Source organism: Stegostoma tigrinum, chromosome 9 (genome assembly GCF_030684315.1).
Source record: "Stegostoma tigrinum isolate sSteTig4 chromosome 9, sSteTig4.hap1, whole genome shotgun sequence".
NCBI classification, from domain to species: domain Eukaryota; kingdom Metazoa; phylum Chordata; class Chondrichthyes; order Orectolobiformes; family Stegostomatidae; genus Stegostoma; species Stegostoma tigrinum.
In genome coordinates, this window is record NC_081362.1 from 26,679,708 (window position 1) to 26,697,653 (window position 17,946).

Genomic DNA, 17,946 nt, shown 5'->3' on the forward strand with positions numbered 1-17,946 from the left:
GGCTGTAACGCCATTGATGAATAAGTAAATACTGTTTAGTTAACACGAACATTCTACTGCACAGTATCATGATATTTAAATAGCGCAATCTTCTACAGCGTGAGATCGCACAAGAACACAACTGTCGTGTTACGGTAGAAAGCTAAAATGAAAAACCAAGAAACAATATATAACTCTGCACAGACAGCACAGAGGAATGTTTGCAGGGGTATTTGGCAAATTGGAAAGCATAGATCTCAGAAAGTGCAACTTGGGTGCTTACACTTTGCCTGGCAGAGAATGCTTCTTTGAGGAACTCTCGAAAGTGTACTGACTCCCCCTGCCCAACTGTTCTGAATCTCAGTGGTGTCCCACAGTATGATTGTGCCTTTTCACCGTTGTTTGATTCAAAGGGTGTCAACATACAGGTCCACTTTGACATTGGCAGCATAGTGGCCCAGTGGTTAGCACTACTGCCTCATAGCATCAGGGACCCCGGTTAAGTTCACCCTTGGGTGATTGTCTGTGTGGGGTTTGCACATTCTTCCTGTGTCTGTATGGGTTTCTTCTGGGTGCTGCAGTTTCCTCCTGCAGTCCAAAGATGAGCAGGCTAGGTGGATTGGCCTTGCTAAATTGCCCGTAGTATTCAGGGACGTGTAGATTAGCAGGGTGGGATGGTTCGAGGTAGACTGGTTGGGAGGAAGGACCTGTTTCCACGGTGTAGGGATTCTATGATCTATGATGGTCTATCGTCAAGGTGCTACATACAGTTTAGCTCGACAGCAGGACGAAGGCCCCTTTCACATTGTTGTCTTGACTGCCTCACACCTTCTTGTTGGTACATCACTAATCTAGCACTAAACCCTGATCCCACCTTATCCTCCCGCCCGTGAATTTACAACGGCTTTGGGTGGGGAATGTCATTGCATCATCACCCCGTGTTCGAAGAAAATCTCTGCAAACTCCGACTCGAGCGTCTCCACGCGGAGCAGTAAATTGTTTCAACTCACTGACGCTCTGTCACGTGTTTTTTTAAAAACTATGTTAAGCGCGTGAACTTTAGTCACCTAACATAAACATATATAAAAAAAAGGTGGTTCCAGAGAAAAAAAAGGTAACTGGAAGGACGCATCCTGAATCTTTCACTGCTTTTGACACGTTGGCGTGGTCAGACTTTTTTATTTTCCTCTTAACTGTCGTCGTCAGTTGTTGAGTGGTTTTAACCAACATGATGTTGAAAATCGAAAGAACCACAAAGAATGTTTTAATCGTCAGCTTCGGGTTTTTGTTGCTGTTTACTGCTTTTGGAGGACTTCAGAGTATACAGGTGAATTTCCAGTACAGTAAACAAAACGTTTCAATATAATTTGCAATATGGAACTTTAAAATAGATTAATATTCCGTATTTACTTCATTGTAATCTACTATTTTGATTCGACATTTCGGTCGAGGTACATCAAACGACACGCTTACACCAAATTCAGTCCCCGTCACTGACCTCAGATTATTTTTAACATCCCTAAAGTTATATTCTTTCACTGCAAAGTATCTGATCATTTATTATTGGGATATGCATATTGACAAATGAATTGCTGATAGCGGTTTCACCTATTGATACGGACAATAGCTGGAACAACTCGAATCGTTTACAAAGAAACGTGTAATTAAGGAATCACATGTAAGGCTCCCTGATGTGTCACTGCGGGAGTACATTTTGCAAGGTGGAACCCAGGTTGTTTCAGATTAAACTGTAAAGTTTGTATGTACACGCTTATTGCTACTTCCAGTTTGATTCCGATAAATTTCAGTTTTGAGTGAAACCACAGGCTTTTATTTCATTTTAAGAGAATTCAGCTATAAAAAAAATTTAACTTTCGCATCAGAGATAATGGGAACTGCAGATGCTGGAGAATCCAAGATAACAAAGTGTGGATGGAGCTGGATGAACACCGCAGGCCAAGCAGCATCTTAGGAGCACAAAAGCGGACGTTTCAGGCCTAGACCCTTCATCAGAAAAGGGGGATGGGGAGAAGATCCTGAAATAAATAGGGAGAGGGGGAGGCGGACTGAAGATGGATAGAGGAGAAGATAGGCGGGGAGGGGATAGATCAGTCTGGGGAGGATGGACAGGTTAAGGGGCGGGATGAGGTTAGTAGGTAGGAAATGGAGGTGTGGCTTGAAGTGGGAGGAGGGGATAGGTGAGAGGAAGAACAGGTTAGGTAGGCTGGGACGAGCTGGGCTGGTTTTGCGATGCAGTGGTGGGGAGGGGAGATTTTGAAGCTGGTGAAATCCACATTGATACCATTCGGCTGCAGGGTTCCTAAGTGGAATATGAGGTGCTGTTCCTGCAACCTGTGGGTGGCATCATTATGATACCGGAGGAGGCCCAGGTATCAATGTGGATTTCACCAGCTTCAAAATCTTCCCTCCCCCTATTGCATCCCAAAACCAGCCCAGCTTGTCCCAGCCTGCCTAACCTGTTCTTCCTCTCACCTATCTCCCTCCTCCCACCTCAAGCCGCACCTCCATTTCCTACCTACTAACCTCATCCCGCCCCCTTGACCTGTCCGTCCTCCCCGGACTGACCTATCTCCTCCCCAGCATATTCTCCTCTATCCATCTTCAGTCTGTCTCCACCCTCTCCCTATTTATTTCAGAATCATCTCCCCATCCCCCTTTTCTCATGAAGGGCCTAGGCCCGAAACGTCAGCTTTTGTGCTTCTAAGATGCTGCTTGGCCTGCTGTGTTCATCCAGCTCCACACTTTGTTAACTTTCGCATTGCGCATTGAATAGCATGTGAAAATTCCATTCTCTCACTACTTTGCCTTTGAGAATCCCCAATCTACCTTACATAATTTTTTTTATCCTCCTGTTGTTCCGTTGAGGGAGGGAGTCACAAAAATTGCTTCTGCAAACAGTATTCTAAAACAGCCATAATACAAATACCTGTGGATGCTGGAAACTTGAAACAAAAATAGAAATTAAAGGTCTGGCAACATAGGTGGAGAGAAAGCAGTCAATATTTCGGGTCCAGTGACCGTTCTTCGGAATTTCTGTTTTTCTTATAAATGGGAATACATAAGCTTTATTTCATAAAGTAGAAGCTAGGATAGTTCAGAAATATTTCCGGTGATCAAAGGATATGATGATGTGTGGGTTTATACTATGGACATAGGAGGGGTAAGTTTTATCAAGTATTCTCAGTGGAAGAGTGGAATTTGTGCATACTGTTGAATGTGCCATAAAAGTCGTTAAATTTTACTTTTTCTAGTGGAGAATTCTTTCAAATGAAATAGCAATAAGCCTGTGGTGTCACTGAAACTATTGGAATCAAAGTTGAAATAGCAATAAGCCTGTACATGCAAACTTTACAGATTAGTCTGAAACAACCTGGTTCCACATTGCAAAATGTAATATCACAGTGACACATCAGGCCGCCTTATAGATAAATTCTTAATTACACATTTCTTTGAAAAGAATGATTTCGAGTTCTACCAGCTATTGTCCATATCATGAGCTGAAATCCTGATTAGCAATTCATTTGTCACAATGCATATCCCAAAAATAAATTAGTGAGAAAAATGAGTTTAAAATGTTCAGAAGCTTTTTTTGAAATCTAGATGTGTTCTAATGCTTTGATTCATCATTGGGACCATTATATTAGCCAGCATCATGTAATTGTTCCCATGGATTACAGTACTTTTTTCAACTGTCAGAAGTGCCATCACTCATGAAGATAAACCTTTGTTGTTCTCTGCTGTGATATTTTGTGCTGTGATTTAAACAGACTGATAGCTCTGGCTGTTTTTTCAGAAAAACCCCTGGTCTTGAAAATTGATTTTGAAAAATTACAGCATCTGTTACTGATTATCATGCACTCTGGTTTGAAATGGCCTTTCTGTTCAGTCATTTTCAAGCAATGTTGCTGGAAGATTTTGCTATAATAGTTTTTGCCATAATGAATGCCTGTTTGAGTTTCAGAATCTGTTAAAAGCTTCACCTCAACGGGTAGCTTATTGATCCAAGAATGATTGAATCTTTTAAAGGTTTTAGCAGTAGAACGATCCTTTGACATGACTTCCTGTTTAATTACAAACCTAATAATAACACTTAAAGTATTGCAATTTTTAATTTGCGTTGAAATAGGTTTTTTAATCCTCTGCATCATTAATAGTATGTTTAATATTTAGGGTTGTAGTGGATAGTTAATATTTTTTCCCAATGGTTTTCAACTTATTGTCAATGCTACTGCATGACTTCTAAGGTTTGTAGGATATAAAGAATATGTGGGAGGGTTGGACATTGGCAGCATGAAGGTGGCATGGTGATAGAACTTGTCTGTTCTACCACATCTATGTGCAGCAGATGAATAAGAACCTGTGATTCTCTCGAATCTACACACCGTCTTGACTTGGAACTATTTCGTTGCTCCTTCGCTGTTGGTGAATCAAAATCTTTGAATTCCCTAAGGATATTGCAGTTGTACCTACACCAGATGGACTGCAGTAATTCAAGAAAGCAGCTCATTACAACCTTCCTAGCTCATTACCACTTTCCCATGTTCAATTTGGATGAAGCAAAAAATACTATCATTGTCAGTGACACTTAGATCTCATGAAGTAGTAAAGAAAAGGCTGCTTGTCATGCTGAAATCCACAGAAATTGCATACATTTAATTGAAAAATAATTTGATTGTTAACTTCCAGGTATAGCAATTTGATATCCCTAAAAGTGGCATTGTTTAAGTGAGGTAACATTTATGATAATATTTTTCATAAAGAAATTCCGTCACATAAAACACTTTGTAATTCAGAGGAAAGATAACCTAAAAATTGTTTCAGATATAGTAGGAACTGCAGATGGTGGAGAATCTGAGATAACAAGGTGTACAGCTGGATGAGCACAGCAGACCAAGCAACATCAGAGTAGTAGGAAAGCTTTTTTGTTGAATTAATGACAAATTAACAAAGTTCATTGTTCATTTAGTATACCCATAAAAAGCACACCATCAAGTCTCAGATAATTTAAGCTGTAAAACCTACAATAAAATAGTAATTGGAAGAAGTACAAGAAGGATGGGCAGTAAATAAAGGCCTCGTCAGTCTACAACAATAAGGACTACTTTATCTCTCTTCCCTAAACCAGAACCAATGAGCAACAGCAATTCCAACTGCACGTACCCACAAAAATGGAGGCTTGATAAACGACATAGAAGGACATACAGACTTACTCAGGTAGCTTAAACATGCATCAATAAGTCGAGGACAACTCATCCCCATGTCATGACACAAATTGTCCCGTATTCCCATTGGTGTATTCACTCCACTAGTTTACAGGCACTGTCCTTCACCTTCCAACCTCTTCACCTGCAGCTAAAAGACAGTGCCTCTTTCATGGGTGCAGCCAACAAGCTACCTATTACAATTAAGAGGACAGTCTTCATTTGCCAGGGTACATGGAGACTGTTGGGAGGCTAATGAACTGTGGCTCGGATCCAGCCCAATACTCTCTCACACACATACACACACATCCAATTGTAATAAACACTACACAAACACCAACAATCCTTACACATCACCTTCAAACCTACAACTACTACCATCTAAAAGGAAAAATAGATACATGGGAACACCGTCATTGCCTGCAAGTTCCTCTCCAAGCCATATATTTTCCTGTATTGAAATTATATAACCATTCCTTCACTTCACTGTCTCAAAATTCTAGAACTGCCTCCCTAATGGCACTATGGGTGCATCTATACCAAAATGAACTCCAGCGGTTCAGGAGGAATGGGATACAGGGGAACTTAGCTGCTTGGATACAGAATTGGCTGGCCAACAGAAGACAGCGAGTGATAGTAGAAGGAAAATATTCTGCCTGGAAGTCAGTGGTGAGTGGGGTTCCACAGGGCTCTGTCCTTGGGCCTCTACTGTTTGTAATTTTTATTAATGACTTGGATGAGGGGATTGAAGGATGGGTCAGCAAGTTTGCAGACGACACAAAGGTCGGAGGTGTCGTTGACAGTGTAGAGGGCTGTTGTAGGCTGCAGCGGGACATTGACAGGATGCAGAGATGGGCTGAGAGGTGGCAGATGGAGTTCAACCTGGATAAATGCGAGGTGATGCATTTTGGAAGGTCGAATTTGAAAGCTGAGTACAGGATTAACGATAGGATTCTTGGCCGCGTGGAGGAACAGAGGGATCTTGGTGTGCAGATACATAGATCCCTTAAAATGGCCACCCAAGTGGACAGGGTTGTTAAGAAAGCATATGGTGTTTTGGCTTTCATTAACAGGGGGATTGAGTTTTAAGAGTCGTGAGATCTTGTTGCAGCTCTATAAAACTTTGGTTAGACCGCACTTGGAATACTGCGTCCAGTTCTGGGCGCCCTATTATAGGAAAGATGTGAATGCTTTGGAGAGGGTTCAGAGGAGGTTTACCAGGATGCTGCCTGGACTGGAGGGCTTATCTTATGAAGAGAGGTTGACTGAGCTCGGTCTCTTTTCATTGGAGAAAAGGAGGAGGAGAGGGGACCTAATTGAGGTATACAAGATAATGAGAGGCATAGATAGAGTTGATAGCCAGAGACTATTTCCCAGGGCAGAAATGGCTAGCACGAGGGGTCATAGTTTTAAGCTGGTTGGTGGAAAGTATAGAGGGGATGTCAGAGGCAGGTTCTTTACGCAGAGAGTTGTGAGAGCATGGAATGCGTTGCCAGCAGCAGTTGTGGAAGCAAGGTCATTGGGGTCATTTAAGAGACTGCTGGACATGTATATGGTCACAGAAATTTGAGGGTGCATACATGAGGATCAATGGTCGGCACAACATTGTGGGCTGAAGGGCCTGTTCTGTGCTGTACTGTTCTATGTTCTATGTTCTATGTTCTAAAATACCGAATCAAAACTGAAAAATAAATAACAAATGAACTTACTAGAGGAATTGTAATAATAAACAATATAGGTAAATTCTACACAGCAACACTGAACTCTACTTTAAACCATTTGTTATTTGTAGGAGTGGAGAATGTGCCACATCACAGAACTAATTTTTGTCTGTTTAAAGCAATGTTTAGCCAGCAATATGCGCTCTGGCCTTTCAGCCTCTGCTATCTTCAGACTGTGCTCTAGCTCTCAACTATCTCTGCATACTTGCTGTGAGGCCAGTGGTAACTTCACTTTATCAATATTTGGTGTTTGTTCCTCTGTTAGGGTTCAGCATTTGTTGGTGATTCACCTATTATATCTTTTTGAACATGATGGATTCTTTACTCTGCATTCTGTGTTGATCCAACTGGGACTTCAAGGGTCAGCAAAATTTACAAATATAAAGATAATGATGGTGAGGAAATATTCAGCCTATCTCAAGCATTGATGATGCTTTGTGCAATGAAGTCATGTAATTTTCAATGTGAGGCACAAAACAGGTTAAAAATCCGGGCCAGAAAAAGAATTCTATTCTCGGAGACCACTCTACTTACTAAAATAACGAAGTAGTTGCATCTTGTACATTGTTCTCTTGTTCAAAGGAATTCAGCAAATTAGCATTCACCAGACCATGAATGAGGCCCCCCAATCTATTACGGCTCTAGCTGGATACCCCAAATTGTAAAACACCTGGGTGAGGAAGGTAAATGGCTCCCTTTTATTTATTCACCAGTCTCTACAGTTAGTCATGACAAAAAAGGATCCATCCCTTCTGAATGACTTGTTTCTGAACCTAACGAAGTTATGTTTTAAAGGGGCCGACTTAGCCGGGCAGTTTTGAATTAACAAAGAATGAGTTTATTATTTACTAAAAGTGAAAAGAAAGAATAAAAGAACAAACATACAAAGAAAATCAAAAATAGGAATTACTGGGAAAATTCAGCAGGCCTGTCGGCATCTATACAGAGAAAGCAGCATTAATATTTAAGATCCAGTGACCCTTCTTCAGAACTGATTGCAGTTAGGAAAAGGTTGGAATATATGCTGAAGATTGGGGAGGGGGGAGGGAGTGGAGTGAACATTAGGTAGAAATGAAGTCCAGAGAGCGAGTGAAACAGTTGCTAACTGCCAAAGGAATCAGTAAAAGTTGGCCTGGGGAATCAATAGTTGCTAATTTGGACCACTAATGGCATATACCCCAATCTTTTCCTAGCTATAATTACTTCTGATAAAGGGTCACTGGACCTGAAATTTTCACTCTGTTTTCTCTCCACAGATGCTGCCAGATGTGCTGAGTTTTGCCAGCAATTTGTTTTTTAGTTCTTGATTTCCAGCATCCAATATTTATTCATTTTTTAAACACACACATAGACATTAGGAATAAGAATTTAAAAAGTTAAAAGATATATGCATCAATCTTTATGGGAGGTTCATGAATGATAAATAGTGGCATGTTCATAGTTGAAAAGTCTCTGGTTTGGGATTTTTGACTTTGCTAGTTGGTTGCAATCCTTTTGTCTCCTTTTCTTGGTGGTTGGATGGTGGCCCTCAGTATTAGAGTCTTTCTGTTGTCTTGTTTTGTTTTGACTATTGTGTTGGCTATTTGGCTTCCAGCATTTGGAATGATCAAGACATTGTACCTGCTATACAGGGATGACTAGTGAGTGGTTCTTTGATTGTAATCTCCACAGCATAATAACACTGGAACCGAGGTAACATCACACAAATGCCTCCTTCTACTAGCATATCTCCTTCCACCATCACACATACTTCCAATGACATATACAGACTAGGATGGCATTTCATTTTTTAAAACCCTTTTTACAATATATTCCAAGAGGGACAAAACACAGAAAAGTTTGCTGAGGTGGATTGCTGCTAAGAGGGGGAACATGGCCCCCTCATTATTGCTTCCTGCTGTATCTCTGTGTCTCCGAAGTTTCCCTGGTACTCTACAGGGACAACATTCCCTGAGTTGCACTCAGGACTAACAATTGCAGTTTTTTTTTTGTCTACGATAGTCCACTTCTAAAAAAACAAATTTTGGACTTAAAAATGCCCATTGTACTTTGGGATTCTGATCTGTTGTCATGATAACAATCAGGAGGAAGTAGGCATATTCAATGAAGTTTCATGGCATCAGATCAGGCAATGAAATGTCCCTCTTTCAGATGATAAATTAGTGCTACTCAATATTAAGCACTAATTGTGACAAAAATAGTAAGGGTGCATATTTATTCTGGATTGTGTCTTCAATGCCTGATTACTAACATTGGCTTTGTAGCCACTTCTGACCGAGTTAGTTGAATCTTGAAGGACAAATCTGCCTGATTGAGTCTGTAGTAGGTTATGAACAAACCAAAAAGAGAGGAAATCCTACTTAATCTTTGTCCTTTTCAATCTGTTACAGATGCATTTGCCCTTCATAGGAATAATCACAACACTGTCCTTGTGAAAACAAAGTTGCTTCTTCACATACCTTGCATTGTGTTGTGTGGCACAACAGTTCTGCTAATTAGAATAAATTCAGAATTTAATTCCTCAAAATTGGCCATGCCCAGCAGTATTGTACTTGAGCACAGCCTGTGATGTCATGACCCAGCATATTCCTTATTGTACCATTATCACCAACCTAAGGCGTAACTCTGGTTCAGTGTGCACCACACATGGTAAAAATGAGGGGTAAAGCCGTGGCGAAACTGCAGCACAGGACTGTCTACATACTCACCATACAATAGATGGAGCCATGCGTGGAAGCATTAGATTAGATCAAAGCTCTGTAATCCTGAATGATGGTGAACAATTTAACAACCAACTGAAAGGATTCTTGTGGTACCTTTGGGCCAGAAAGCCCAGGGCTGGTCCCATCTGCCTAGAGTTGTATCATATAATGTCTTGTCAGGTTGATTAAAATGACTATCTTGTGGAGGAGGTGACACAAGCATTCCCAGCATATCAGTTCAAAAGACAGGACTGAAATATTTGCAAGATACAAGCAGGAGTGTAATGGAATAATGTGTGATGCACTATCCTGGTTGAATACAGCCTCAAAAGCAATCAAGAAAATTGACACCATCTGAAGAAAAGCGGTCTAATTGATTGACACTCAACAATCAACCAAAACATTGGGCTGTATTTTTGTGGTGGACTTGGGCCGTTGGATGTGAATTAGACCACTTCTGAACTTCATTAACCAGGCCTATTACCTCTGCCCAAACCCACTATATTTTTATTTCCTGGAGATGTGAGTCAATTTGAGTTCTTTTTTACGCTTGAAACAAATGCACGGCATCAACAGCCAGGTAACTTGCAGTAACATTTAAGTAAGTGCTTACACACATGGAGGATCACTCTACAAAGTCCATCTATACGTGGCGTATTGTGCAGTGATGCTCTCCATTCACTCTAACGGGGGTCATTCTTATATGCTCAAACTTGTTCCTTAGTCACGTAGACAGGCTAGTACAATTAGTCAATTCCCCAGTCACATGTCTTAGCAACAATACTTTTTCCGTCCTTCCCCCTTTCTATTTCACAATTCTCAGAAAAACCAAAGGGAGTCCCTATCATCATTTTGCCACGTTATGCAACGTCCTCTCAACCCCCCCCCCCCCCCCCCCCCACCACATTAGATCGTTCCCTCCTTTTATCATTTCATGATAACTAATCAGACGGGAGCTGAAAAGGTGCAGCCAGCTTACTCATAAGAATCTTACAGCCAGTATTTAAGCAAGTTATCGACACACAACATACAATGATTATAACAACAAGAATTACAAGCCAATGCAGTAGATAGGATCCTCCCAGTAGCCACCCTAACCAGCCATCTCCTTTTCTAGGACCTGGCCTGAAATCATCTAGTTGCTTCTTAATAGACTGAATGGAATGGTTATGTTATACAATTCGACCGTAACGTGGGTGATGCATTTGTCTCCCACTATAGTATATACTCTCCCTTGTTGAGCCAACTGATAATCCACAGCATAACTCGTCTGTTGTGTGTATAGTCTTAGTTCTGACAGCTCCTTATTAACAGCTTCCAGTCCTGCTACAGTGTTGTTTCCCAGGACGGTTAATCCACATATAAGGTAGTTTCTATTCTTGGCACTAATGACTCCCACTGCTCCCCCCAGAGACAGGGCCCCGAGGATCCCGTAGCCAAGTGAAGACCCCAATGTTACCGGGTCCTCCCAATCTGCACAGAATTGTTCGCTAATGGCTCAGGTCACTATCTCCCTACGGATATGTCCTCGCTGGGGGCATGGGACAGTAAGTGGTCCGATAGTGCCAACTGCAAAGAGTACTGGAAGGGTCAGTGTGGCTGTTGTGTACATCCCATTAAGGAGGAACACAAAGCCTTTCTTGGCTTGATAGCATTTGACGTCCTGATTATTTTTCAGCATGAACTGTTTGTGCCACCAGTTCCCCGGCTGGCTGGAGTCTCCACCTGACCCCACCAGTTGGTAGGTATCAAATGGATACGTCCAGGTGGCTGAATTAACACATGCCCCATTGCACTGTCCACAAATAAACTGTTTACCAGCAGCTATGTTAAGACATCTTTGCTCATTGTAAGTGCACGTAAACAGGCCTTTGTTCACTTGGCAATGTTGGCGGGAGCACTGCATCTGCACACACGAGGTGTTCTTGGGCTCTAGAGCGAATGCATATCCCCATCACTGTCCTGAGAAGCAGAGCGGGTAACTTAGTGGGTTCGAACATGTTGTGCCGTTCTTTCCCTGAGTTCCTGTACAATTGGGGGACTGTATCCTGTTTGAGTTTGTCAGTTCTACACATCTCCTGTGAATACCTCGTCGGTATGCACTAGTTTGGCTTACACGGGGGGCGTCAGTTGTGTATAGGTCAAAGGGGGACCATCCAGGGGTGGCTACAAACAAGGCCTCAACTGATGGAGCCAGCGGGTAGCATACAGTGCGGTTTCCATATAAATGGATATGAGTCTTATAAAACAAATTCTCCTCTAGGCCTAATGTCATAGAGGCGGCCATGACAATGGAAAGTCCAATAGCAGTCTTTAGTCCTTCTGCGGGGGCCATCGTTTACAATCACTCGGATGAATCCAGCGGCTCTGTCCCTGAACTTTGACTGCCGTTGGTGTCTGCAGGAGTATCTGGAATGGCCCTTTCCACCTTGGCCTAAGCTTGGGGTGGTCCCAGTCCTTGATCAACACGAGGTCCCCCATTTACAGTCTGGGAGATTCCTTCTGGTTGTCTGAGCCTTGATCCGTCGCTTGTAGTCATGGCCTGAAGGCGTTCTTTACCTGTGAATGGAGAAACTTTAAAGACGAGGTTAGCTGCTGCAAGTATATTTTCATTTCCTCTCCCATGATATTCAGGTCTAACTGGGTAGGTTGGCTTGTGTCAGCGTCCCAAGGGGTCCTATTAGGTCGGCCATAAATTATCTCTGCGGCCAATAAACCTGTAGTTAAATGGTGGGTTATTCTCATGTGGTATAAAGACAGGGCTTTTAGCCAAATGAGACCGGTCTCGGACATTAATTTAGTCAATTTAGTCTTAAGGGTTCCATTTGCCCTTCCCACTATTCCTTCTACTTGAGAGTGGTAAGCGCAATAAAATTGCTGCTGGATATGCAGTACCTCACAGCTCTCCGTTGATCTTCCCTACAAAGTGGGGGCCATTGTCTGAACTAATCTGTCGAGGCACCCCGAACCTTGGCATGATTTCTACCAGTAGTAGTTTTACCACTGTCAAGACTTTATTAGTGGTTGGAAAGGCCTTAATCCATCTACTAAATACATCAACAATAACAAGACAGTACAACAACGTACATGCGGCAATTCAATAAATTCAAACTGAATACACTCAAATGGACCACCTGGCAAGGAGGTTTTCCCTGCTACGCACCGCACTCCTTGGCCAGTATTATTCTTCTGTCATGTTAAACGTGATTGGACACGCGTTTGGGTTGCCTCAGCCAATCGAGTGTGCCACCAGGTGCATAGCATGATATTACTCATTCCCTCCTTGCCGAGGTGGGTATCAGTATGAAAACAGTCAATAAGCAATGGCAACAAAACATCAGGTACACACACTTGGCCAACTGGAGTGACCCAGAGGCCTTTTGATGCAGAGTGCGAACACCCATGCATCTCCCATATTCGTTTTTCCAAGTCAGGGGCGTCCCCCTGTGAACGCTGCACCATGACAATGTCTGGCATGCCCGTTATTTTCAAGGCAGGTGAACGATTTAAAGCCTGCCAGTTCAGCGAGGACACAATAGAATTGCAAGCTGTTGCAGCTTCTTTGGCAGCTTGATCAGCTCTAGCATTGCCCTTACTGACACCTGTATCGTCTAGTACATGGGCAGCACATCTGATTATGGCCAATTGCTTGGGGAGGAGGATGGATTTGAGAAGATATTGGACATATATTGAGTGGGCGATCCCGAGGAGGTGAGGAACCCTCGTTGGGACCAAAGCTGGCCAAAATCATGGGCCACGCCAAAGGCATGGCTTGAGTCAGTGTATATGTTAGCCGATTTCCCGGTGGCTAAGATACAGGCTCGTGTTAAGGAAAAAAGTTCTGCTTTCTGGGCGGAAACAGGAGGATCAAAAGAGGCTGATTCTAACTTGGTTGTGTGATCCACAACAGCATAGCCTGATAGGGGAACTCCTGAAGGTGATATTGAAGAACTACCATCTACAAAGAGTATAAGATCTGGCATCGGCAATGGGGGATCTGAAAGGTCCAGTAGAGGGGAGGTCAGAAAATGATTGCGCACAAGGCAATCATAGGGGAGGGGGTTCCTTTAAGCTCTTCAGGTGGGCTACTCAGAAAGGGTTTATAGTGGAACAGTAAGAGAAGGTCAAAGGGGGATTATTAAGGAGAGCTGCCTCCTAATGGCTCAGGCGTGCCTGTGTGAGATGCTGAGTTTGATGGGAAGTCAGGAGGGCTACAATACCGGTGACAAACAGTCTGGGGTTGTTGGAGCATAATATTAGAAGCGGCGTTTACAAGGGAGTAAATAGCAGGGAGAACTTGTGAGCCGGGCGGGAGTCCCATGGCTACTGGGTCAAGGCGAATCGAGTAGTATTCCGCTGGTTGTTTGCGATTCCCATGGACTTGGGTCAAGACAGCAGATGCACAGTCCCCCAAGATACTGGCATATAACTGGAACGGCCTGTCATACAGGGGTCTCTCCAGTGCTGGTGCACTGGCAAGGGCCCTTTTTAATTCCGTAAAAGCTGACTGTTGTTCCTCTGACAGGGTGCAGGTATTTGCAGCCTTGCTGGAGGCCAAAGGGGTTAACTGTTTGGAGAGCAATGTTACGTTCGGGACCCACTGTCGGCAATAGTTAACTAAACCTAAAAAGGCACGCATCTGCTTTGGATTTGAAGGCAAAGGTATCGATAAGATAGGTGCAATGCGCTCGGGGGTCAGCTGTCTGTCGGAAGCGCTGATCAATGTTCCCAGGATCTTTACTTGTCGCTGGGTGCGCGTAACCTTAGCCGCTGGGATAACATATCCCCACAAGTGGAGACCGTTCAAGAGATGGTTAGTATCAGCAATGTTAGCAGATTCTGAAGGGCTAGCAAGGATCAAGTCGTCAACATATTGGACATTGGTAGAACCGTCCAGGAGTCGTAGCTCCTGGAGCTGTTGATGCAATACCTAGGAAAATAAAGTTGGTGAATGGAGAAATCCCTGGGGGAGGCATGTCCAGGTGTATTGCTGGCCCTTAAAAGTGAAGGCAAATAGATATTGCGAATCTTCAGCTAACGGGATAGCAAAGAAAGCACGCTGCGAGTCAAGCAGGGTGAAAACACAAGTGCCAGCGGGAATATTGTTAAGAATCGTTGTAGGGTTGGGCACAATGGGGTGTAACGGCTGGACTATTTTGTTGATCTGTCTAAGATCCTGCACTAACCTCCATTCCGAGCGTCCCTGTTTTTGGGACAGGTAAAATAGGGGTGTTACAGGGTGACTGGCAGGGAACTAGAATGCCTTGTTGGAGGAACGACTCTATCAAGGTTGATATCCCTTCTATAGCCTCCGCTCTTAGGGGATATTGGGGTGTCAAAGGCAGGTTTGCCCCTGGAATTATCTGGATCCTTATAGGCTCTACAGAGGGGCATCCAACTTCATGCTTAGAGGCCAACCAAAGGTCAGGGAAAGGTTCTTCCGAGGGGTCACGTTGGGGCTGGTGGTGGCAGAGTGGGCCTGCACAGTGTAGGGATTGGAGAAATAAGTTAAACTTCCTTCAGGTGGTTGTTGTGGTCTATTAGTGGCACTAAGGTCTGACTGCTGCTTTAGGCGGTGGGCTAAAAATCCCAAGGCCTTTGCCTTATATCCTGCATTAACAGACGAGGTGATGTGGGGAGACACCAAGCCTGATTAGTGCCAGAGGTGGAAGGGGACGTCAGGAGAGCTGACCCCTCTCTACCATTAATGCATCCTATAATAGTAACAGACAGTCGATCCTAGGAAAGGGGCAAACGTAGCCAGCAACTCAGTGGAGCTTGCAGTAGGATCAGAGCAAAGGGTTACATGGGGTCAGGGGTCTGTAAGAGAGGAGTAAAATCTTCTGGTTTCAAGTCAACCGCCCACCAGTGGGGGGAACAGTGAGTCCAAAATTGCCTCTTGATTGCATCATTCTTAATAACGATGCCTTCGTTGAGGCAAAAAACTTTGACATGGAGGGAATACAAATCATCTCTCCCTGAGATTAATCCCTAAATCAGGAGTTTGGGCAAATTGAGCCAAACAGATATGAGGGCCAAATTGGACACACTGGTTCTGTCAGGGTATACTGCCTTTCTTGCCCAGTTAGACCAGTAAGGCACACAGAGGCGGGAGAGAGATTAAATCCGTGCTGTCGCACACCAGAAGTGTCCAGTGTTGATGCTGTGGCCCCAGTATCAATCATAAAGGGGACATCATGTCCTTTAACAGTCAAATGTATTATCGTTCATCTTCAGGGTCTCTGGTCAAAACTGCTAAATTTGAAAGAGGAGTTAGTCATGCTGAAAAGGGATTACTGGTGGGAAAAGGTTGTCTTTTCCCAGGGGGGCCTTCCTTGAAATTGATTCTGCGGGCAGCACCGCCACCAGTGGCCCCGACCACCACAATTAAAGCACCCCGTGTTGGGTGGGATGGGCCATATAAAGGGGTATTTGGGCCATTTGGATGAGTAATATATCCGTGGCCGTATCTATCAACCCGTCCCGGAATGCAATACTGGTGTTCCGTATGGTATCTTCTAAATGGCCCAGGGTCCGCCATAGGGCGATATGAGCCTGTATGTCGGGGCTGGCGAGGAGGATGCTGTACCATCTCATATTTAACTTTGGTGGGCTTGAACTCCTTGATACAATTCCAATAATTGGTTAAAGCCCTTCTCATCTGCGGACGGGTAGTATCTGGCCAATCTATATTATTAGTTTGGATAGCGGTGGCCACGGTTTCCGGGATACATTGCAATAACAGAGTGTTAAACTGAGGTGAAGAATTCCTTGCATTGTAAGCAGCATCATCTGCATGAGTAGCATATCTGGAGCAGAAGCGGTCGCAATAGTATGAGCCCTCTTCCTTTGGCTTTGGCTTACACTCTAGAACCTTAGTGACATTCACAGGTTGTTGTAGGGTTTGCTGGAGGGTCTTTCTAATTTCCTGAATTTGGTTTCATGGCTGGGGCACTGCATGAGGAAAGGCTTCCCAATCATTATGTCCTCTCAAATGGATCTTCCATCTAGCTCCTTCACTTGGGGTTAGTACCATACAGCATAGACTAAAAAGATCTTGCAGTGTGGCTTGATACATCTGAATCATTCTTGTAGCATAATCAATAAAATCTTCTGGACTCGTCTTTCAGTTTGGGGCGTGAGACATAATTAAGCACATCTCTTGGGGTTTCCAAGGAGAGTAGACCTGTATAGTGACCTGATCCGCTTGTCCGGGATTTGGGTTAGGGACGGTTCGATTAGGGAACTGTCTCTGTCTGCGTTTTCGGGAACTCTTTCCTCTTCCCCTTTGGTATGGGCCACCGGGATCGACCAATCCCTCTAAAACCTCCCTTGTTCTTTCTTCATTCTTGGAATCATAATACTGAGGCTCGTCATTCCCACTACTACTGTCTGTGGCAGTATTATAAGATGTCTTTCTGTTCCCATGCGCCTCAAAAGAGTCAGTCTCTCGTTTTTTTTTCTGGGTCTTTGATCGGGTCCTGAAGGCGACTGGATCGTTAAAACCTTCTGAAGTCTATTTCTGGTCAGCGGGGTGGGTAACATTTCCATGTGGAATGGGCTGGGTAGACGGAGCAGGAACTGGGGCAGGTTGTAGGAGTGTGGAAGGTGGCTGAGAATAGGGTGGGGGTAAGGGCTGCTGGCCCCGGGACTGTGGGGGTGCACTGACACCAGGGTTATGGTATATGGGTTGGTATGGTTGTTATGATGGGGCATTGGGTGACCCTCGCCAATCCCCCCCTTGTTCATCAGTGTCATTATCCTGAAATAATATGGTCAGGCCAGACCTGTCAGGAGGTACCTCCTTTTTATTTCCGTATGGTAATTCAGCCTGATGCTTCATTCCAAATTCTTTACTCTGCTTTTCCTTTCTTAACCTCTGTTCCCTTTCCCGATTCATATCATAATCCTCACACTGTCTCTTCAGTATCTCCCAAGATTTGGGATTTCCTGCATGATTACAAACGCTAATCCCTCTATGACGTGCAATATTTTCCCAACTCGCCAGTTTAGGTTTGTTGGTTATTTCCTCCACAGTCTTTCTCCACGTGGATATTAAAGTTTTCCATTTAGTCCCTGCATTGCGTTTCCAAATTGCTTCTTCTGCCTTTATACATTTACCTATATTCCAAGTTACCCCTAATGGCCAAATATCTTTTCCTAGTTTGTTATTAAGGCATGCCGACAGACGTCTGAACTGCTCCTCATCCTCAGGATTATCTCGGCACGTTCGATGTAGGGGAGCTCCAGTGCCAGATTTGTCCAAAGTTTGTTCCATTTTAGTGCTTTTACTTTTTACTTATTTCTATATACTACACCTGT

The 17,946-nt window shown here is 43.6% G+C and overlaps 1 protein-coding gene across 3 annotated transcripts in view; it reads left to right on the forward strand.

Annotated features, from left to right (window-relative positions):
- The first annotated feature begins 1,070 nt into the window (after positions 1-1,070).
- Positions 1,071-17,946, forward strand: part of unc93a (unc-93 homolog A) — a 148,920-nt gene continuing 132,044 nt past the window's right edge. For 2 of the 3 annotated variants that reach the window (XM_048535527.2, XM_048535528.2), the window contains exon 1: positions 1,071-1,306. In XM_048535527.2, the coding sequence (XP_048391484.1) occupies positions 1,208-1,306 (99 nt within the window). In that variant the 5' untranslated portion in view covers positions 1,071-1,207. The remainder of the gene's footprint in view (positions 1,307-17,946) is intronic. The other variant, XM_059648434.1, reaches the window with a different exon arrangement.